The following is a 23,612-nucleotide window of genomic DNA, read 5'->3' on the forward strand; positions in this document are numbered from 1 at the left end:
AATTTGTCCCTTTTCTGTCAAATGTATTTCTGCACTATTTAATTCGCATTATTTCCTGTAGGTGTTGGTTTTTATTCTGCATAAAACACTAGTGAGAGTACAGTTGCAGTATTTAATTTGAGCCCTTTCTGATGGGACATTGGTTCAGAGAAAAGAGATGATGCCCTGTGCTATCGGTGGATAATGACACACATTTTGATGAGAAACATACTTTAAGAAAAACAAAGACATCATCAGCTATGTGAGAGTTTAGAAAGAATTGTCATGACAACATAACTAGTAATCTAAATGGAGAGATTTTTGTTAAATACATATCAATCTTTGAGATAGAAGGAATTGTAGTTGGGTTGTGTAGGAATTTGAAAGGGCCACTACTGAGAGCCAACTGCAGAGTTGAAAACCCTATTCTGTTCACTTAGACTTTGATGTTCTTACCTATTGCCTGAGCTCGGTAGGGAAAACCTGATATGATCAGTGAAAGCTTGCCTTGCGTGCCTGATCCAGCAATGGGCTATGCTTGCTGGAAGAGAGAAAAGTGAGGAATGAGGTAATCTTGATGTATTTATTCAATGGTTAATTTGAAGTTGTGTTTTTGTCTTTACTTTATGGGATCTTGCTATGTGTAAATTGGCTGTCACATTTGCCTATAATAACGATGACTACAGCTGAAAATTTTAATTAATTTTTTTGTGAAGAGTTTTAAGGCATCCGGGGGACTTTGTAAGGCACTATGAACACAAGTTCTTCCTTTTATAATTTAATGTATGTTGTGCTTTTCAATTGAAGCTTTATTCCAGTAATTTCCTTTTGTGAAACCTGAAGCTGGTTGCTTGTGACATTTTCTTTCCATTATTAAATCTGGTTTAAAATATCCTGCACAGTGTGGTAGGATTATGAAAAGTAAAGTTAAAAGATCGAAATTAACCATGAACTGAAACTGTTTACAAGTTGTGTGAAACAAGATTTGTAGAAATTGTGGGCCCAAGTTTCGAGCCGCGCCTGGAACAGCGCAGTCCCGACCTGGATGCCCGTTTTTCGCGCCACAAAGTGCGCCTAAAAAAACCCTCCGTATTCTCCACCTCCCTGCAGGTCCTCTGGCCCTCGGCGCAGCGCAGCAGGAGCTGTAGGGGGCGGAGCCAGGTCCCTGCGCTGAAAATAGTGCCGGGACCTCGGCACATGCGCGCTACAGTGGGCACGCAAGTGCAGTAGCTCCAGGCGCCCAAAACTGTGTGGGAGGGGCCCGAAGCACGCAGTCCCTAGCCCTGGCCGAATGGCCTCACTGGGGCTGCGTGAATAAGGCTCCTCCCACGGCCAGCTCCTGCTTCCTCCTGGCCCGACTCGACCTCCGGACCGGACTCGACACCCGCTCTCCCCCCGCCCCGCCCCCAGACCGGACCTGACACCCGCTCCCCCCCCTGCCTCTGGACTGGATCCGACCTTACCTCCCTCTCCCTCCCTCTCTCCGTCCCCCCAACCTGAACCGAACCGACCTCCCTCCCACCACCCCCCCGACCCGACCCACCGCCACCTACCTGTAAATCTGGTGCTGGGGACGGGCCCTGCCCGAAGTCACAGGCCCGATCCGTTCAGCCTCCCTTCCCCCTTCTCCTTCCCCCTCCCCCCCCACCCCCCCCCCCCCAATCTCCTACCCCCCCTCCCCAATCTCCTTCTCCTCTCTCTTTCCCCCCCCCACCACCCCCAATCTCCTTCTTCTCTCTTCCCCCCCCCCCCCCCCACCCCCAATCTCCTTCTCCTCTCTTCCCCCCTCCCCACCCCAATCTCCTTCTCTTTCCCCCCCCACCCCAATCTCCTTCTCTTTCCCCCCCCCCCACCCCAATCTCCTTCTCTTCCCCCCCTCCCCCACCCCAATCTCCTTTTCTTCCCCCCTCCCCCACCCCAATCGCCTTGACTTCCCCCTCCCCCCCAATCGCCTTCTCTTCTCCCCCCCCCCCCCCCTAATCTCCTTCTCCTCTCTTTCTCCCCCTCCCCCACACCCAATCTCCTTCTCCTCTCTTCCCCCCCCCACCCCCAATCTCAATCTCTTTCTCCCCCCCACCCCAATCTCTTTCTCCCCCCCACCCCAATCTCTTTCTCTTTCTCCCCCCCACCCCAATCTCCTTCTCTTTCTCCCCCCCACCCCAATCTCCTTCTCTTTCTCCCCCCCACCCCAATCTCCTTCTCTTTCTCCCCCCCCACCCCAATCTCCTTCTCTTTCTCCCCCCCACCCCAATCTCCTTCTCTTTCTCCCCCCCACCCCAATCTCCTTCTCTTTTTCTCCCCCCACCCCAATCTCCTTCTCTTTCTCCCCCCCACCCCAATCTCCTTCTCTTTCTCCCCCCCACCCCAATCTCCTTCTCTTTCTCCCCCCCACCCCAATCTCCTTCTCTTTCTCCCCCCCACCCCAATCTCCTTCTCTTTCTCCCCCCCACCCCAATCTCCTTCTCTTTCTCCCCCCCACCCCAATCTCCTTCTCTTTCTCCCCCCACCCCAATCTCCTTCTCTTTCTCCCCCCCACCCCATTCTCCTTCTCTTTCTCCCCCCACCCCAATCTCCTTCTCTTTCTCCTCCCCCCCCACCCCAATCTCCTCCTCCCCCCCACCCCAATCTCCTCCTCCCCCCCACCCCAATCTCCTCCTCCCCCCCACCCCAATCTCCTCCTCCCCCCCACCCCAATCTCCTCCTCCCCCCCACCCCAATCTCCTCCTCCCCCCCACCCCAATCTCCTCCTCCCCCCCACCCCAATCTCCTCCTCCCCCCCACCCCAATCTCCTCCTCCCCCCCACCCCAATCTCCTCCTCCCCCCCACCCCAATCTCCTCCTCCCCCCCACCCCAATCTCCTCCTCCCCCCCACCCCAATCTCCTCCTCCCCCCCACCCCAATCTCCTCCTCCCCCCCACCCCAATCTCCTCCTCCCCCCCACCCCAATCTCCTCCTCCCCCCCACCCCAATCTCCTCCTCCCCCCCACCCCAATCTCCTCCTCCCCCCCACCCCAATCTCCTCCTCCCCCCCACCCCAATCTCCTCCTCCCCCCCACCCCAATCTCCTCCTCCCCCCCACCCCAATCTCCTCCTCCCCCCCACCCCAATCTCCTCCTCCCCCCCACCCCAATCTCCTCCTCCCCCCCACCCCAATCTCCTCCTCCCCCCCACCCCAATCTCCTCCTCCCCCCCACCCCAATCTCCTCCTCCCCCCCACCCCAATCTCCTCCTCCCCCCCACCCCAATCTCCTCCTCCCCCCCACCCCAATCTCCTCCTCCCCCCCACCCCAATCTCCTCCTCCCCCCCCCACCCCAATCTCCTCCTCCTCCCCCCCCCACCCCAATCTCCTCCTCCTCCCCCCCCCACCCCAATCTCCTCCTCCCCCCCACCCCAATCTCCTCCTCCTCCCCCCCCACCCCAATCTCCTCCTCCCCCCCACCCCAATCTCCTCCTCCTCCCCCCCCCACCCCAATCTCCTCCTCCTCCCCCCCCACCCCAATCTCCTCCTCCTCCTCCCCCCCACCCCAATCTCCTCCTCCTCCTCCCCCCCACCCCAATCTCCTCCTCCTCCCCCCCCCCACCCCAATCTCCTCCTCCTCCCCCCCCCACCCCAATCTCCTCCTCCTCCCCCCCCCCCACCCCAATCTCCTCCTCCTCCCCCCCCCCACCCCAATCTCCTCCTCCTCCCCCCCCCCACCCCAATCTCCTCCTCCTCCCCCCCCCACCCCAATCTCCTCCTCCTCCCCCCCCCCACCCCAATCTCCTCCTCCTCCCCCCCCCCCCACCCCAATCTCCTCCTCCCCCCCCCCCAATCTCCTCCTCCCCCCCACCCCAATCTCCTCCTCCCCCCCACCTCAATCTCCTCCTCCCCCCCACCCCAATCTCCTCCTCCCCCCCACCCCAATCTCCTCCTCCCCCCCACCCCACTCTCCTCCTCCCCCCCACCCCACTCTCCTCCTCCCCCCCCACCCCCATCTCCTCCTCCCCCCCCACCCCCATCCCTCCCCCTTCTCCCCATCCCTCCCCCTTCTCCCCCATCCCTCCCCCTTCTCCCCCATCCCTCCCCCTTCTCCCCCATCCCTCCCCCTTCTCCCCCATCCCTCCCCCTTCTCCCCCATCCCTCCCCCTTCTCCCCCATCCCTCCCCCTTCTCCCCCATCCCTCCCCATTTCTCCCCCCCCTCACTCCCTCTACCCCCCTCCTCGCTGTCAGAAACACAGACACTGCCAGACAGAGAATGAGAGAGACACTGCCAGACAGAGAATGAGAGACACACTGACAGACAGAGATATCGAGACACTGACAGAGACACACTGAGGGGGGCATCCCAGCACGCTGTTGGAGGGCTCCTGGTGCTGCAGTCGGTAAGTAGAAAATGTTTTATTTATTGATTTAAAAAAAAAATTATTTCTTATTAATTTTTTTTGATTGATTTATTGGTTGATTTATTGATGTATTTATCATTTATTATTGATGATGGCTCTTTATTTGTAAAACTGAAGTGTTTAATGTTTGTAAACTTCCCTTTAAACACCCCCCCCCCCCCCCACCATTCCCTATGCCTGATTTGTAACCTACGCCTGATTTTCTAAAGTGTAGACAAGGTTTTTTCGAGCGTACAGAAATCTTCACTTACTCCATTCTAAGTTAGTTTGGAGTAAGTTTTCACTCACGAAACTTTGAAATCGGGTGTAAGTGGCCGGTCACGCCTCCTTTTGAAAAAGAAATTCTGTTCCAAAGTGAAACTGTTCTAACTGACTAGAACTGGAGCAAACTAAATGACGAGAATTCCGATTTCTAAGATACTCCGTTCTACACCAGTTGCTCCTAAAAATCAGGAGCAAATCATGTGGAAACTTGGGCCTGTATAACTCTTTATCTTGTTACAGATGATTAGCCCATTTATTAAATCTACTGCCAAAGATGAAGACGGGAAAGATGAATCTCCAGCTTCTTGGAGACTGGGGTTGAGGAAAACTGGGAGCCATGATGCACTGAGTGAAATTAGCAGTTCCCAAACATTGAAAGAGAAGGACTCCTTTGGGATTAGCCGATCTGCTTCAAGTCCTCGGCTTTCAACCATATTTGATAACCGTGAAAAGGTACATTTTTGATCAATTACTCTAATTCTGTGAAGGATATTTAAGGAATCCCTTTCTGTACATTACCATTTGTTGCATTTTCAGGTAGAAATTATTTCCCACAGTTCTGTTATAAAATATTGATCTGAAAACAGATTTTGGTCTCAGTAGATGGACATGTAATTTGCTGAGGAATTAGAAGTAACCCCGACCACAATTTAATCCATGCATGATTTTGACTAGATAGCCTACAGTACAGAACTCCCTCCCTTAACAGCACTGTGGGAGTACCTTCACCACAAGGACTGCAGCGGATCAAGAAGGCGGCTCACCGCCAACTTCTCAAGAGCAATTAGGAATGGGCAATAAATGCTGGCCTTGCCAGCAATGCCCACATCCCGGAACGAATAAAAGAAAACTGTTCGCAAACTGAAAGGATGACTACTTTGAATTTTTTCTTGGGATGTGACATTGGAGAAGGAGCATTGTTACATGTGCTTTGAAATTACTCGTGTTTTGTCTTTTGAAGAAGAAAGTTTGAAAAATCACAGGATATCTAATTCATCATCTGATCCCAAGGATCCTGGGGCGGATTTTCCTGTATCCTTGTGGCGTGCACGGCACATGCAGTGACTTAAATCCAGTTGAACTTCCCAGTGGGTTCAGGTGTGTTCTCCTATCTCCAGTGTGTCTAGCACAGGCCTGCCCCTGACAGGAAGTTGAAGATGGAAATAGAGCCATCGTTACAGTGTGAGTGACCTAAAACTGTAGGAATGCCTGAAGACATTGGGATCTTCTGGTTGTTGTTTTAAAAATAACAGCCTGAATGCCACTAGCGCCAAACCCTATGCCTGATAGGAAAAGGAACTTGAGTTGGGACCTCTGCTCTTTCTGTCCACCCCTCTTTGATTGGAGACGGGCTCCCATCAAAATGAATGCCCTTCTCGGGTGAGGAAAATGGGAGTAGGAGGACGAGGGTGGTTACTCTTTGCCTGCGCCTGCTGTAAGCTCAGGCATTCCACCCCCTCCCCACAAAGTCTTGCAAATCACAAGACAACTTAAAGGGTACAAAGACCCGGCAGTATGGGTCTTCGCCCCTTTCTGCTCTACTTTGCACATGGAAACTGAACCTTCTCCCAGGCGTGTTAACGGTGAAGAGGAGCCCTTCACACACTAAAAGCTGGTGTGCCATTCATGGGATGATAACTAAACCCCTGATCTTTTTGTTTTTATCATTCAGGATAAAGATAATAAAACTAGGCTCGTGTATGTTGCACCAACAATCCCTAGCAGAAGACTGCACAGCGCATCTGATATTGAAGAGAAGGAAAATAGGTCAGTTCTACTTCAACTAAAGTAGCTTAGCATTTCAATTGCTACTCTTTTTAGCAACTGAAGAACTGTTCATTGTTAATAAAGTAGGGCAGGCCCTTCCTTGGCTTGTTTCTCTGTGTATATAGTAGCCAATCTCCCAAAACTAGAATGTTTATTTAAGCAATGCTTTCATTTTGCCCAAGGTAACGCACTTTGCTTGTGGCTGAGAGTATAATTTAAACTATTTACAACTTTTTGTGATAGTTGGTAATGGATTATATTGGTTGAACATTCTTAAGTCACATTTTATGTCGCCTTAACTAATAATTTACAGCTTTGTCAGAATGGAAAAGAAAAAGATGAAAAATCAAATTTAAGAGAAACTAGCATTTTCTGTCTTGCTCAGGACTTCTTACATAATACAAGATGCAGGATACTATTAACTTGACCAGGTTTATGCACCTGACAGTAATGTATAACATACTATCTGTCTTAAGACCAATCATTTTCTTGTGTTCAAAGGGAATCAGCAGCTAGTTTGGTACGAAGTGGTTCTTATACAAGGCGACAGTGGAAGGATGACTCAAAGGATACAAATCACGTAGGAAATGAAGGAGGCATGTCTGTAAATGCATCAACTACTAACACGATGCCTTCGTATCAGCGAAGGTGAGCAAGAACAGGATTCTTTTATGCAGATTAAATAGAGCATAATACAAAACTGCCACTTTTATTCAACTATTTCGTCAAAATTATGGATAAAAGATTCGCTGTTGAACAATTTTGTAGCAAGGCTGTTATATTTTTAGTTTCGTCATTTGTATTTTACATGGTTGTTAAGAATCATTCTCAAATGTATTGTATGAAAATGGCTGAGATTCCCTAAACCACCACAGGTTATTTGTCTGGGCTGCTCTGTAAATTAATAACATTTTATGGTCTAACAGTCGACAAAGACAGTCAAAAAAGGTTTGTTTTAACTAGGATTTAGTCTCAAGTTACATATTGGACAATACCAATTTTAAAGAAAAAAACCCCAGTAAATTTCTTGTAGAGATGCAGTTACCTAATGTGTATTTTTCAAGAGTACTATGAGGTAATGCTGAATTTGGCTTCAGACAGTGACACTGCTTTGTTACGTTGTGCTCCTTGACATTCTTGAAGAGCCTATGAATTGTCGTGGTGACTTTGGGTCGCTTGTCCTTTCGGTGAGCGATGGTGCCAATATAGAACAAACTCCAAAGTTGATAGAAAACAGTGTAAGAATTGATTTCAAAATTAACTGGTTGAATTATACATAATGCTGCTATCTTTACACAGGCCAGTTAAAACAATCCAGGTTTAAAGACTGATATACAAGAAATTCCATATTAAATATGTGGTTACCAAATGCTGCTGTCATTACTTAACATATTCAGCTATTGCTGTCTTGTAATTCTGTTCTTTCAGCTACGATTGCTTAGTTGTCATAAAAATTTAAGTAAGGTTGGATAGAGTCCGTGATGGGATGTGTTGTGCATGATTTGTGGAAGAAACTTTTGGAAGGAGGGGGGATAAAAGAGATGCCCCTCTTGGAAGTAGATGCTTTTTAACCAGATGTATGCTTAGGAAGTCCTGGTCTTATTCCATGCTGATTTATTTTTATTACCTTTTTTCTAAACAATTATCTCCTCTACCCTCTTGAAGACATTGACTTTTTGCTGTAGAGCTAGACACATCCATTCCCATGCCTGAACCTAAATAGGAAGTGTTACTGGACTGTTGAATCCTATGCACTTTCACCAGAGGTGCCTGAATAGCAATTAGGAGTGGGAAGCTTGAGGAATTTTCTTACTACTGCTATCCCAGCTCAGATCAACTAACTCAACACAGCTCTGGGGTTGAACCTGGGATCTTCTGGTCTGAACAACTCAAATATTTACGAAATACAATTGCTGAGCAGTGGGGAAGTGTTATGTACTAATTACATAACAAACCTACTTAAGCTATTGGTTTTGTACTGACGTGAACTCTGTGCTTTAAGCTCAGAAATAATGCATACTAGGGTGAAACCGGTCTGAAGTTTCACTTACAGTTCAGTGTCACTTGAGAGGCATTGTTTTGTAATGTTTCCTGGTTACATTCTAGATTCTCTGACCCTATTTTCTGACTGCCGTTAAATTTTGGGGAAAATAAATCCCATCTGGTGGTAACTTTTTTGTTTTTAACCAAATTATCTTAAGAAAGTCATTTTCTTTCTTCAGTGTAAAATAATATGTTGGAAAAATAATTATACTGACAAAATTGAAGGTGCTTTATTGCCTGGCAGTTACAACTGAAGAATGTTTGACTCTTGACAAGGAGGCCCAAGTTCTTGTCGAATCACCTCAGCTCTGTCTTTCTCCAGGGGACAGCTTTTACCAGTCTCGACTTGGTCAACTATGGAGGAATGGGAAAAACTAGTGAGCTTACTCTTTAGCGTTCCCCATTACTCTATATAGATGACCCAAAGATGTCTTCTAGTTTGTTAGATGGAGAACGAGGATGACTCCTGTGGAGATACTGTGTACTCGACTGTCTTATTCTCCTTGCCAAAGAGAACATAGGTGTCGGGAGAAAACGTTGTGGGGTGGGGGAGGAGGAAAGAAAGAGAAGAGTCACGTTGCAAACCTATAATTAATTGAATGGTGGTGTACAGTTGTCTACCGTTACCCATTCTCATAATAAGTATCAATTGTTACCAGTGCCTCATTTGGTAGAAGAAAAGATGACTTGAACAGTTCCTCCATTTCAGTCATTCCCATCACCTCCTCAGTCACCTCAGCTGCTACTATAGCAACAGTTACCTCAGCTGCTGGCCAGCAACCCAGCCGAAATACCATCATCTCTCCCTCCTCCTCTTCCTCTTCCATCTTAAATAGTGTTGCTTCCACAGCAGCCACCCACCAGGGCAGGTAAGACTAATGTGAAAGGTACGCTTTCTCATGTTTTCTGGTATCTTCATACCCCGATTTTAATATTTAAAGACACATACTAGAAAATGCCCAATATTTTGCTTTTTGCTGTATAGCATCTTAAAATCCTGTTAGTGTATTTTCCTTGTTTAAATAATGATCTTGGTATTTCCATGCAGTGCATATATTCTATGAAATCTGCATGCTTTGTTATTGCTCAGATTTTATCATTAACAACAGAGCTTGAAAGGGATTTGAAGTCTGATCAGACCCAGGTGCATGTGAGATTTTTACAACTAATTTTTAACCTTATCCTTGACCTTGAGGGCAACAGAAGTCTTCCTGTGCCATGTTTTAAAAATCACTTCCATACTTTAAATTTTTTTCTGGTGGAAACTGGTTGCTGCTAAAATTGGTGTTACAGATTTTTTTCCTTGTAATATACACAGATTTTTGCATTTGTTCAGGCCATGATGATTTCCGAGTTGCAGAAAAATATTCTTTATGCATTTGCTTGAAATGCTGATCTCTCCTACACCACTTAGTGGCTGTTGGAAGGATTGTCTTTGAGCTCCAGTACCAGGAGCTCGGCCAATAGATAGATGAGTGATGCTCATATGCCATAAAATCTGGTGTGTGTATATATTAATTAGGTTAATCTTTTTTCTTTACATATCGACATAAAAGCAAGAATTTAGATATAACCAGGAGGATTGTTACATATTTACATGTTTAATACTGAAAATTGTGGGTAACTGCTTGAAATTTTGCTTTACAAAATTTAGAAAGTCTCACATTTGCCTGTAGACCTTATTCCCAATTCCTTTCTGTATTCAATTTTTAGTTCTTCACTATTTGACTTGAAACCATCTTTATTTCCAGCCTTCTTTGCTACTTTATCTCATCACCAGTGAGGACCCACATTTGTTGCTACACACGATCTTCCTATACTTTATCCACTTGGTGTCTCATTCCATGTCTGCCACAGAGCTCTGTGTTCATGTGGGATTATTGAGGGATTAATGAGGTGCACAGTTAAATTGGACTGTTTGCCTGCCTTGCTGTAAAAGTCACTCCTTACTAATGAAAGATATCTGATTGTAGGCAGCATAATGTAGTGTACTTGGAGCTCAGTGAGCTCCGCAATGTAGTTCCATAATCATTATCCTTTACATAGATCGTTCTTGATTTGTCATTCTGTTATGAAGAGGTGTGGAACAATGACCACATACTTCATGGGGGGGGAAAAAAAGAAAAGTGAGAGAGACAACCATCATTTTAAGAAAAAAGCACTCCCCCAAAAAAATCTTGGGCTATGCTCAAGAAATTTATTTGTGCATGCTTTGCTTTACTCTCAAACCTAGATATGTTGCGACTACATGATTGATATGAGGAACTCGATCTCCATCAGCCTCATTGGTTGGAACGTTTTTGTTTGATCATATTTGCTTGTTGGGGAGGGTTTAAACTAATATGGCAGGGGGTTGGGAATCCATGCAGAGAGACAGAGGGAAGTAAAATGGGGGCAAAAGCAAAAGGAGATAAGGAAAAGTGGAGGGCAGAGAAATCAAAGACAAAAATCAAAAAGTGCCACATTACAACATAATTCTAAAAGGACAAAGTGTCAAGAAAACAAGCCTGAAGGCTCTGTGTCTCAATGCGAGGAGCATTTGTAATAAGGTGGATGAATTAACTGCAGATAGCTGTTAACGGAGAAGATCTAATTGGGATTATGGAGACATGGCTCCAGGGTGACCAAGGCTGGTAACTAACATCCAGGGGTATTCAATATTCAGGAAGGATAGACCGAAAGGAAAAGGAGGTGGGGTAGCGTTGCTGGTTAAAGAGGAGATTAATGCAATAATAGGGAAGGGCATTAGCTTGGATGATGTGGAATCTGTATGGGTAGAACTGCGGAACACCAAAGGGCAGAAAACGCTAGTGGGAGTTGTGTACAGACCACCAAACAGTAGTAATGAGATTGGGGATGGCATCAAACAGGAAATTAGGGATGCGTGCAATAAGGGTACAGCAGTTATCTTTGGTGACTTTAATCTACATATAGAATGGGCTAACCAAACTGGTAGCAATGTGGTGGAGGAGTGTATTAGGGATGGTTTTCCAGACCAATATGTTGAGGAACCAACTAGAGAGCAGGCCATCCTAGACTGGGTGTTGTGTAATGAGAGAGGATTAATTAGCAATCTTGTTGTGCGAGGCCCCTTGGGGAAGAGTGACCATAATATGGTAGAATTCTTCATTAAGATGGAGAGTGATGCAGTTAATTCAGAGGCTAGGGTTCTGAACTTAAAGAAAGGTAACTTCGATGGTATGATACGTGAATTGGCTAGGATAGACTGGCGAATGATACTTAAAGGGTTGAAGGTGGATAGGCAATGGCAGACATTTAAAGATCACATGGATGAACTTCAGCAATTGTACATCCCTGTTTGGCATAAAAATAAAATGGAGAAGGTGGCTCAACCGTGGCTAACTAGGGAAATTATGGATAGTGTTAAATCCAAGGAAGAGGCATATAAATTGGCCAGAAAAAGCAGCAAACCTGAGGACTGGGAGAAATTTAGAATTCAGCAGAGGAGGACAAAGGGCTTAATTAGGAGGGGGAAAATAGAGTTTGAGAGGAAGCTTGCAGGGAATATAAAAACTGACTGCAAAAGCTTCTATAGAAATGTGAAGAGAAAAAGATTAGTGAAGACAAATGTAGGTCCCTTACAGTCAGAATCAGATGAATTTATAATGGGGAACAAAGAAATGGCAATTGAACAAATACTTTGTTTCTGTCTTCATGAAGGAAGACACAAATAACCTTCCGGAAATACTAGGGGACCGGGGGTCTAGCGAGAAGGAGGAACAGAAGGAAATTCTTATTCAGGAAATTGTGTTAGGGAAATTGATGGGACTGAAGGCCGATAAATCCCCAAGGCCTGATGGTCTGCATCCCAGAGTACTTAAGAAAGTGGCCCTAGAAATAATGGATGCACTGGTGGTCATTTTCCAACATTCTATATACTCTGGATCAGTTCCTATGTAGCTAATGTAACGCCACTTTTTTGAAAAAGGAGGGGAGAGAGAAAACAAAATTATAGACCGGTTAGCCTGACATCGGTAGTGGGGAAAATGTTGGAATCAATTATTAAAGGTGTAATAGCAGCGCATTTGGAAAGCAGTGACCGGATCGGTCCATGTCAGCATGGATTTATGAAAGGGAAATCATGCTTGACACACCTAGAAATTTTTGAGGATGTAACTAGTAGAGTGGACAAGGGGAAACCAGTGGATGTGGTGTATTTTGACTTTCAAAAGGCTTTTGAAAAGGTCCCACACAAGAGATTAGTGTGCAAAATGAAAGCACATGGTATTGGGGGTACTGTACTGACGTGGATAGAGAACTGGATGGCAGACAGGAAGCAAAGAGTAGGAATAAACGGGTCCTTTTCAGAATGGCAGGCAGTGACTAGTGAGGTACCGCAAGGTTCAGTGCTGGGACCCCAGCTATTTACAATGTACATTAATGATTTAGACAAAGGAATTGAATGTAATATCTCCAAATTTGCAGATTACACAAAGCTGGGTGGCAGTGTGAGCTGTGAGGAGGATGTTAAGAGGCTGCAGGGTGACTTGGACAGGTTAGGTGAGTGGGCAAATGCATGGCAGATGCAGTATAATGTAGATAAATGTAAGGTTATCCACTTTAGTGGCATAAACAGTGTTATGTCTCGAATGAAGCAATGTAACTGAATATGTAGACGTGAGTAAGTGTGACCTTAGTCTCTTTATTCTAACTCCAGAAAGTTGGTACAGCATGGGAGGCCTGCTTATATACTGTGCTCCCAAGGGATGCTGGGATCCCTTGGGACTCCAACAGATAAGCCCTCTGGTGGCAATAGAATGTTGGTTACATAAGGTTGCATACATAACATCACTCCCTCTCAAAGTTAATAGTACACTTATTTACAGGGTGAAACGATCTGGGGCTTTCCACTCCTTAGTCGATTTGTCTCGGTACAAGTGCAGGTGAGTTGGTTGGTTCTTCGCTGGGCTACTGCGCAGCTGGCCTTGCTGGGCTGCTGGGGATGATGAATTCAGCTTCGTGGTCAGCCGTGATGTCAGTTGCCACGTGTGTGTGTGTGTGTGTGTGTGTGTGTGTGTGTGTGTGTGTGTGTGTGTGTGTGTCGGAGGGTCGAATTTGGTGCTGTCCTCTTAGAAACATAGAAAATAGGTGCAGGAGTAGGCCATTCGGCCCTTCGTGCCTGCATCACCATTCAATAAGATCATGGCTGATCATTTCCTCAGTACCCCTTTCCTGCTTTCTCTCCATACCCCTTGATCCCCTTAGCCATAAGGGCCATATCTAACTCCCTCTTGAATATATCCAATGAACTGGCATCAACAACTCTCTGCGGCAGGGAATTCCACAGGTTAACAACTGAGTGAAGAAATTTCTCCTCATCTCAGTCCTAAATGGCCTACCCCTGATCCTAAGACTGTGTCTCCTGGTTCTGGACGACTTCTTCAGGTTGCTCGTGGCTGTGTGTGAATCGCAGTTTCGATGGTCTAAATGCTTTCTGCAAGTTAGTCCATTTGCGAGTTTGAACTGAAACACCCTACTCCCTTCTTTGGCTATGGCAGTGCCAGCAAGTTATTTGGGACCATATCCATAGTTGAGTACAAATACAGGGTCATTGATGCCGCTGGAACGGCTTGATCTCTTCATGCATCTCCGCTGGGCTGCTGGACCAGCTCCCATGGAGGACACAGTTCTTTTTACAAGGGACAGTAAAGGATCCTGGCTGGTCCAGGTCCTGATCTGGCGGGCCATAACGGGTGACTTTGTTTTCAAATGCATCCATCACTAAGAGCAAGTCTGCAGGCTGTGCCATTTCCACACCGGTGGTGGGCAATGGTAACCGACTGAGGGCGTCAGCGCAGTTCTCTGTGCCTGGTCTGTGGCGAATTACATAGTTATATGCAGACAGCGTGAGCGCCCATCTTTGGATGCGAGCAGAGGCATTGGTATTGATACCTTTGCTCTCTGAGAATAACGATATGAACGGCTTATGGTCAGTTTCTAACTCGAACTTAAGCCCAAACAGATACTGATGCATTTTTTTTTACCCCATATAAACATGCCAGAGCTGCTTTTTCAATCATGCTTGTAGGCCCTTTCGGCCTTGGACAAGCTCCTGGGCGCATAAGCGACTGGTTGCAATGTTCCCAATTTGTTAGCTTGTTGTAACACACACGCGACCCCATACGAAGATGCATCGCAAGCTAGCATTAAACGTTTACATGGATCATACAAGACAAGCAGTTTGTTGGAACGTAACAGATTTCGGGCTTTGTCAAAAGCTGTCTCTTGTGATTTCCCCCATACCCAGTCATCTCCCTTGCGTAGCAACATGTGTAGCGGTTCTAGCAAGGTGCTTAACCCGGGTAGGAAATTACCAAAATAATTGAGTCCCGACCTGTGATCAATATGTCGTCCTGGAAAACCACGGTGCGTGGAATCGACTTTAGCAGACTCTCTATGTTCCTTTGAAAAAATAGCCGCGGCCGATCAAATCCCAAATGTGCATCTATTGTAGATGAACAGACCTTTGTGCGTGTTGATGCGGATGAGGCCTTTCAAAGATTCCGCCAGCTCCTGCGTCATGTAGGCCGAGATCAGGTCCAACTTGGTGAACGTCTTTCCTCCTGCCAGCGTCGCAAATAGGTTGTCTGCCTTGGGTAGCGGGTACTGGTCCTGTAGCGAAAAACGGTTAATAGTTAATTTATAGTTCCCACAAATTCTGACCGTGCCACCGCCCTTGAGAACTGGAACAATCGGACTGGCCCACTCGTTGAACTCCCGGCGCGATGATGCCCTCTCGTTGCAGCCTTTCTAGCTCGATCTCCACTTTCACTCGCATCATATATGGCACCGCCTGTCCTTCTGATAGATGGGTCGTGTACCGGGAATCAAGTGGATCTGTACCTTCGCCCCCGAGAAACTTCCGATGCCTGGCTCGAACAATGACGGAAACTTGCTCAGAACCTGGGCACATGAGGCGTCGTCGACGGACGAAAGCGCTTGGATGCCGTCCCAGTTCCTGCGGCTTTTTCCCAGCCAGCTTCTGCCGAACAGTGTGGGGCCATCTCCTGGCACAATCCATAGTGGTAGTTTGTGCATTGCTCCATCATAGGAGACTTTTACTGCTGCACTGCCAATTACAGGGATCAGCTCTTTAGTATAAGTTCTCAGCTTGGTATGAATAGGGCTCAGCTTGGGCCTGTGTGCCTTGTTGGACCACAGCCTGTCGAAGGCCTTTTTGCTCATGATGGACTGATTCACACCCGTGTCCAATTCCATGGATACTGGAATTCCGTTCAGTTCAACTTTTAACCTGATTGGTGGACATTTCGTGGTGAAGGTGTGTACCCCGTACACTTCTGCCTCCTCGGTTCGAGCCTCTAGTTCAGTTTGATCCACCATGGATCAGTCTTCCTCTGCATTGTGGTGGTTTGCAGGATTTGCAGCTCGTCTGCACATTCGCTGGAGGTGTCCTATTGTTCCACAACCTTTGCACGCATAGCGTTTGAAGCGGCATTGATGGGCTCGATGATCACCTCCGCAGCGCCAACAAGGTGTTAATTGCCTCGCATTAACGCTTGATGGCGGTCTCCGAGTCATCTGAGGTCGTGCAACTGCAGGCGTGTACGTTCTGCCATATACATTCCTGCCTGAAAATGACGTTACTTTGTGTACAGTACTTGCCGAAACATCTTTATGCTGCGAAATTTGTTTGGTGTTATCGCTGGTGGACATAAATGCCTGTGCTATCGTTATGGCTTTGCTTGGGTTCGGTGTTTCAACGGTCAATAATTTGCGAAGGATAACCTCATAGCCAATGCCAAGCACAACGAAGTCTCTTTGCGAATTTGCAAGGCTGCCTTAGTTCGGCGATGTAGCTCACCACTTCCAGGCCTTCAGACAATTGACATGTGTAAAATCGATACCTTATCATTAGAACACTCTCCTTTGGATTTAGGTGCTCCCGGACCAGCGTACACAGTTCTTCATACGATTTGGTTGTTGGTTTCACCGGACCAAGATGATTCTTCATGAGGCCATAGGTTGTTGCCCCGCAGATGGTGAGGAGGATCGCCCTTCACTTGGCAGCGTTCACACTCCCTTCCAGCTCGTTGGCCACGAAGTATTGGTCGAGTTGCTCCACGAAGGCCTCCGAATCGTCCCTTTCTGAGAATTTCTCCAGGGTGCCAACAGTTCTCTGCATTTTCGCGTGATGGTTTGTTATCTCGTCGCCAGATATTATATCTCGAATGAATAAAGCAATGTAACTGAGTACTGTAGATGTGAGTAAGTGTGACCTTATTCTCTTTATTCTAACTCGAGTGTTGGTACAGCATGGAAGGTCTGCTTATATACAGTGCTTCCAAGGGCTGCTGGGATCCCTTGGGACTCCAACATATATGCCCTCTGGTGATGGTAGAATGCTGGTTACATAGGGTTGCATACATAACAAAGAGGAAGGTAGAATATTATTTAAATGATGACAGATTAGGAAAAGGGGAGATGCAACGAGACCTGAGTGTCATGGTACATCAGTCATTGAAGGTAGGCATCCTATTTTCTATGTTTCTATGGGGTACTGAAGTTTCATGTTCAGCCATGAACTCATTGAATGGCGGTGCAGGCTAGAAGGGCTGAATGGCCTGCTCCTGCACCTATTTTCTATGTTTCCATGTTTCTAGGTACAGCAAGCAGTAAAGAAGGCAAATGGCATGTTGGCCTTCATAGCGAGAGGATTTGAGTATAGGAGCAGGGAGGTCTTACTACAGTTGTACAGGGCCTTGGTGAGGCCACACCTTGAATATTGTGTGCAGTTTTGATCTCCTAATCTGAGGAAGGTCATTCTTGCTATCGAGGGAGTGCAGCGAAGGTTCACCAGACTGATTCCTGGGATGGCAGGACTGACATATGAAGAAAGACTGGATCGACTAGGCTTATATTCACTGGAATTTAGAAGAATGAGAGGGGATCTCATAGAAATGTTTAAAATCCTGACGGGATTAGAAAGTTAGATGCAGGAAAAATGTTCCCGATGTTGGGGAAGTCCAGAACCAGGAGTCACAATCTAAGGATAAGGGGCAAGCCATTTAGAACCGAGATGAGGAGAAACTTCTTCACCCAGAGAATTGTGAACCTGTGGAATTCTCCACCACAGAAAGTTGTTGAGGCCAGTTCATTAGATATATTCAAGAGGGAGTTAGATGTGGCTCTTACGACTAAAGGGATCAAGGGGTATGGAGAGAAAGCAGGAATAGGGTACTGAAGTTGCATGATCAGCCATGATCATATTGAATGGCGGTGCAGGCTCGAAGGGCCGAATGGCCTACTCCTGCACCTATTTTCTATGTTTCTATGAATCCTGTCGTAGAGAGTCTGCCATTCACTGGCATCCAGCTTTGAACATCAGAAGCTGTTGATCAGTTCAGGAGCAGGACTACTCTAGAATGGTAGTTCTCATCAATTTTCCCTGCACAGCGCACAATTATTTCATTTGCATTACTCCTATCTGATCCAGTCCATCTCAGTTAACCAAGTGATATTCCAGCTTGATCCGTATAAGTTGCTTCAGTCTTGGTGCTTTATGTAATTATGAATATTCCAGATTGCCATTCTGGTTAGCAATTTGGTCACAGTAAAGGACATATTAGAGTGCTGTTTTCCACAAATGGGCTATTGCTAGTGCTCTTCATAAAACACAGGATAACGTTCCCAGACTTCCCACAAAGCAAAAGTCAGTCTTCAGCCCATAAGAAGAAATGTACAATTTCATTTTTCTATGGCGAGCAAGTAACTGCAAACACAGAAGTCCACAAGGAAGTATCTGCAACAATTAGCAAGGGTGTTGGTACTTTTTGGCTGCAGCCTAAGATCTGGAATCTAAAAACATCATACAAACACTTATGTTCAAGGTTAATATGTTCAGTATTATCTGCCCTTCTCTATGGCAATGGGACCTTGCAGCTCAAGAAGCATGATGCAAGGAGTTATGTAGTTTTTGCATTCATTGTAAGAAACAAAGATTATAAGTTGGCAGGATCAGTAAAGTAATGTCACAGTACTGCACCAGATGGGAGTTGGTCAGTAATATCAGAGAAAAAAGGCTTTGAGATCTGGGATACATTATGCACCAGTGTCCCACATCAGGCACTGGATTGGATACTAACAGGTGGGTGCAATGTCTTGCATGAACTTGGAAGCTTGAGAAAGATGCAGAGCTGGTGGATGCCACCAAGAATTAGTTTAGTGGCGATTGCACATGTCTGCTTTGAGTGGCTTGTCTTTTATCTTGTATATTGAGGTGGACATAAAAGATCCCATGGCACTATTTGAAGAGGAGCAGAGGAGTTCTCCTGGTGTCTTGGGCAATATTTATCCCTCAACCAATACCTAAACAGATGATCTGGTTGCTATCACGTTGCTGTTTGTGGTAGCATGCTATGTGCAAATTGACTGCCGCATTTTAAAGCTTACATGGTTTGATGCTGAATACTTATTAATTGATTCAAATTTGTTCATCTAAGTTAACTTTAAATATCTACTTACACAATTAAAACTCTTACATATAGTTCATTGTACATTAAACCTGAATGGTACCACAATGAATAATAAATCTGTCACATTGCCTCCAAAAAACAACTTAACCATACTTTTGTGAAAATTAAGGTTGGTTAAGATCCCATGTCAAAGCAACCACTTGAAAGGCTGCAATTTCAACCAATTACATGACTGCACTGTTTTCCCCAAAGTGGTTCCAGTTGCCATTTTTATTTCTAACTCAGCTGAATATATAGCTGGATAAATAATATTTAAAACAAACTCTCAAAATGTAATAATTCCTTTAAAATCTCCATCATATGATATTCCACATTCCTAAAGTACCATTTGTTTTCAGAGGCTGATCAGTGTCTCAGGATCCTGGGGCTTAACTTTTTTCTTCTATGCAGTTAATGCCTTCACTCGGAATTATAAATCATACAACTAACCCAATTGCTACGGCCCTATTCTTCAAAAATACATAATTTTTCACATTGAATTCGTATTTTTGTGCTTTTTGAGATCATTTTTCCCATTATGGTTTGTACTTTTTTCCCTTTTCCCATTTCAAATTGGGAATGGTGTTCCTGTTCTTTTCAAAAATGATGTGCAGAGAGAGACAGATAAAGAGAAATGGGAGAATTTGAGACTTAAGAGGAACAAGAAGTAATGGGTGCAGAGAACTCAATCCAACAATGTGTGCAGCACAACGCACACATTTCCAGACTAGTAAAGACCTCCTGTGAGTACTGCCGGTGCTATCTACTAGTATATACTAACCTTTTAGTTTCACCTCAGACATGTTTTTTAAAGCACCCTTCAAGTATTTTTAACCACAGTACAATTTGGGTGTTTTGTCAGTCCATGGTTTGAGCACAGTTCCCATGAACAGGATTTGTAGTTTCACATCCAAAAGCATTGATTTTTTGCTATCTGTACTTGCAAAGTTTTAGAGTCCCCTCTTGCACATATCTTGGTATCGTCCGCAAACTCGTGGATCATCGCCCCCCAACAATTGCATCTAGAACATCATGAAAATAAGTAGCAAAGGTTCTCGCATCGATCCCTGCGGGACACCTCTGGTACCTGGTTTCCAAGCAGAATCAAATCTATTAACGACTACTTTCTGCCTACGAGGATTCAGCCAGTTCTCATTCTACCACAGTAGATTATATCTCCATGAGATTCTATCTTGTAGAGAAGACCGTTAAACAGTACCTTATCAAAAGTTTGGAGAGTCCAGGTAAACTATGTCGACCAGGTTATCCTCGTCCACTAACCTAGTAACTTCCTCAAAAAGATTCTATCAAATTGGTACGATATGACCTCTTCCAGATGACATCTTGAGTGTCCCTAATATGACCTTTTCTGTCTCAGCAGACATGTATTGCATCCCTAATGATTCCTTCGAGCAGCTTCCCTATTACTGACTTCGAGCTAATGGGCCTATAGTTACCCAGTTCTGCCTTCTCCCCTATTTCTTTTAATTGAAACTACATTAACCACCTTCCAGTCTAAGGGAAGAGTCCCAAACTCCAGCAAGCTATTAAAAGTACTTGCACAGCACTTGCTCCATCTCCCTAAGGAGCCTCTGGTGTATATTATCCGCACCAGCAGCTGCTCTGAAATGTCCAGTGTCAGATTTTCTTGCGGCTAATGGTTAATTCTAGGAAAATACAAGAAAATGATTTGAATGTAATATCTTTCAGTGAATGAGAATGCCATCCTTGTATATTCTAAACAAAATCACTATAGCAAAATATAATTTAATTTGTGTAATGGGGTACTGTAAGTCTAAACATTACCATAATTCAATTTTTTCAGACTAACTGTTCAGTAAATTAATTAACGTGTGACACAGAATCCTGTTTTACATTTCGTAATAGAGTTTTCAATAGTGTCAGCCATAGCACAGTTGGTAGCATCCTCGCCTCTGAGTCAGAAGGTTGTGGGTTCAAGTCCCACTCCAGAGACTTGAGCACATAAATCTAGGCTGACACTCCAGTGCAGTATTGAAGGAGTACTGCGTTGTCAGAGGTGCCATGCCATCTTTCAGATGCGACGTTAAACCGAGGCCCTGTTTGTTATCAGGCGGATGTAAAAAATCCCATAGCACTTTATCAAAGATTATCCGGTCATTATCACAATGCTGTTTGTGGAAGCTTGCTGTGTGCAAATTGGCTGCCGCGTTTCCTACATTACAACATTGACTACACTTCAAAAGTATTTAATTGGAAGTCAAGCGCTTTGGGACATCCTGAGGTTGAGAAAGGTGCTATATAAATGCTGACACTATTCAAGACTCTGATGGCTACTCTCCTTCCTCACTCAACCCCATTGGTACAAGATGAGATCTTGAGCCAATTGTAAACAATAGGTCTGTTAAAGAAACTTGACTACAAACATTTCAGAAGAGCAAACTTGCATTCTTGCGGCAACTTAATCACATCTACCCTCCCAAACCGCATAACAGCCAATAGATTACTTCTGAAGCATGGTCACTGTTGCTGTATAGGGATCTATGGTAACCAATTTCTGCACAAAGTCCAAAAAAAACAGCAAATAAATGAACGGCCAGATAATCTGTGATTGGTGGTTGAGGGAAGAATGTTGGCCAGGGCACAGGGACTCATTCTTGGGATATTTTATGCTGATGTTTACAGCTTTAGCTACATCAGTTAGCTGGGGACTCAAAGAATTTTACCTTGAATATGTTTTCAATAGTTTTCAAATCCCTTGCAATTTATTTCTTCATGAACTAATAATTGAAATTGCAATAGTGGAAAACCTTCAATTAAAACTGCAGCACGATGAAATAATGGGCCAAAGATTGTGGTCGGAGGCTTCCCGCGGGCGGATGCCTTCGGCCACACAAATATTTACGAATGTACCTGGTGGTTCCGGAGGAACGAACACTTGCGCTACGAGGCCTCCAGTCGCAGTCCAGTGTAGGAGCCCACGTCTTCCAGAAGCGTATGTGCAGCCTGGAATCACATGGACCGGACCAACTGATGAAAATGGCGTATCCCCATTCACAGTAATGGTGATCCGGAGATCATCATTTCTGTGAATGGGAATATCCACAAAAACACACATTTTAAATAAATAAGAAAATCACTTCACATATTTAAAATTAATTGAAATAGAATTTAATTAAATGGTTTCTATAAAAATTAATTTTTTTGAAATGTGTTAAATATGTTTTAATAGGGGCAAAAATAAGCACTCAATGCACAGGGTTTTTAATATAAAAATTATCAGGCTTTTACCAGGCGTAAGAGGTTGAAGGACATTCATTGGGCAAATAGCCCAAATCTCCGCCCCCGAAGGCCCTTCTCCCAGGAATGCGTTGAAACTGTCAAAAGAAATGTTGACAGTTCGCAAGTGCCGGATTTCGGCGCATGCGCATCACGCGGCCAGGACTGGCTCTTGCGGGGCTTCTTGCGGGGCTTCTACCGGTACGTACGCACATCACGTGGAACCTCTACCGGTGCGTACGCACATCGCGTGGAACCTCTACCGGTGCGCACCCATAGAGACCGCGATTTTTGCCCCAATGTTTTTTGGAGTTAATCATCAATTTGCAAAGGTCCTTACTACTAGGGGAATCAAGGGGTATGGTGAGAAAGCAGGAATGGGGTATTGAAGTTGCATGTTCAGCCATGAACTCATTGAATGGCGGTGCAGGCTAGAAGGGCCGAATGGCCTACTCCTGCACCTATTTTCTATGTTTCTATGTTTCTTACAAATCACATGAAGAAACTAGTTATTGAATTAATTTATGTCTCGGATGTCAATGCAGATCAGATCTTTCACTTGTACTTCTAAATTCAAATAATTGCTTACATCTTCCAAGATTTTAAAGGGGCTATAGTCTCAGTAAATATGCACAGAGGATTTAGTAATCCATTAAGGATGGTTCTTTACTAAGATTGGGAACAAACAAGTAATGTAAGTCTTGTTTTAAATAATGTTTTTCTTGAAATGGCGTGCTTGCAAAAATTAGCTTTTGAAATCTTTGATGTATGATGAACTTCACACGTTAAGTTGACTGTTGGACTCTGCATGAGATCATTGTGCTAAGAGCTTTACCTCTTTTTTAAAAAAAACATACACTGCAGTGGTCTGCAGTAATTGCTGCTGTCTTTAGATACTGCATAATTGTTGTGCAAAACATGAACAGGAAGGCCTCAGAACTTAAGTGATTAAAGAGCAGAGCATTTATAGGAATCGGGTCAAAAGTGGGAGATTTTCAATGTTAAAAGCTTGTATATTAGGAAGATACTTTGTGCTAAGATACTGTCAGGGCTCCTTAGTGTTAACATTTTAAAGAGAACAGTTTGTGACTTCAGTGGGACTAGGGACTACATTAAGGAAAGCATTTTCAGGATTTTGTCTTTGCTTTCAAAGTCAATTATCTTTAGCTACAGTTGCTTTGTTTTACATGCAGCAGAAAGATTCAAGTGGACATTTATTGTTGATGTGATGTCATACTTGGTCTTTGAAGTTGTCACTAGAATCATGCACACTACACCGATAAAGGCTTGTTGTAAATTGCCACTCATGAAGTCATTCTTGCATTGGATACTAACCTTTCCTCATATAGACGTGCAGATGGAAGCTGGATACTAGCAAGACGAGAATGTCATTCAGTTCTGTTACTGACACAAGTGTGCAGT

General features: G+C 44.9%; 1 protein-coding gene across 5 annotated transcripts in view; it reads left to right on the forward strand.

The window, feature by feature from the left end:
• The window catches only part of LOC139227840 (protein phosphatase 1 regulatory subunit 12A-like), a 258,951-nt gene that overhangs the window by 143,893 nt on the left and 91,446 nt on the right, over positions 1-23,612 (forward strand). For 3 of the 5 annotated variants that reach the window (XM_070858916.1, XM_070858915.1, XM_070858913.1), the window contains exons 10-13: positions 4,870-5,082; positions 6,302-6,396; positions 6,898-7,044; positions 9,099-9,308. In XM_070858916.1, the coding sequence (XP_070715017.1) occupies positions 4,870-5,082; positions 6,302-6,396; positions 6,898-7,044; positions 9,099-9,308 (665 nt within the window). Of the gene's footprint in view, positions 1-419; positions 548-4,869; positions 5,083-6,301; positions 6,397-6,897; positions 7,045-9,098; positions 9,309-23,612 lie in introns of those variants that run through there. The other 2 variants (XM_070858914.1, XM_070858917.1) reach the window with 2 other exon arrangements.

Source organism: Pristiophorus japonicus, chromosome 17, assembly GCF_044704955.1.
Source record: "Pristiophorus japonicus isolate sPriJap1 chromosome 17, sPriJap1.hap1, whole genome shotgun sequence".
NCBI lineage: Eukaryota > Metazoa > Chordata > Chondrichthyes > Pristiophoridae > Pristiophorus > Pristiophorus japonicus.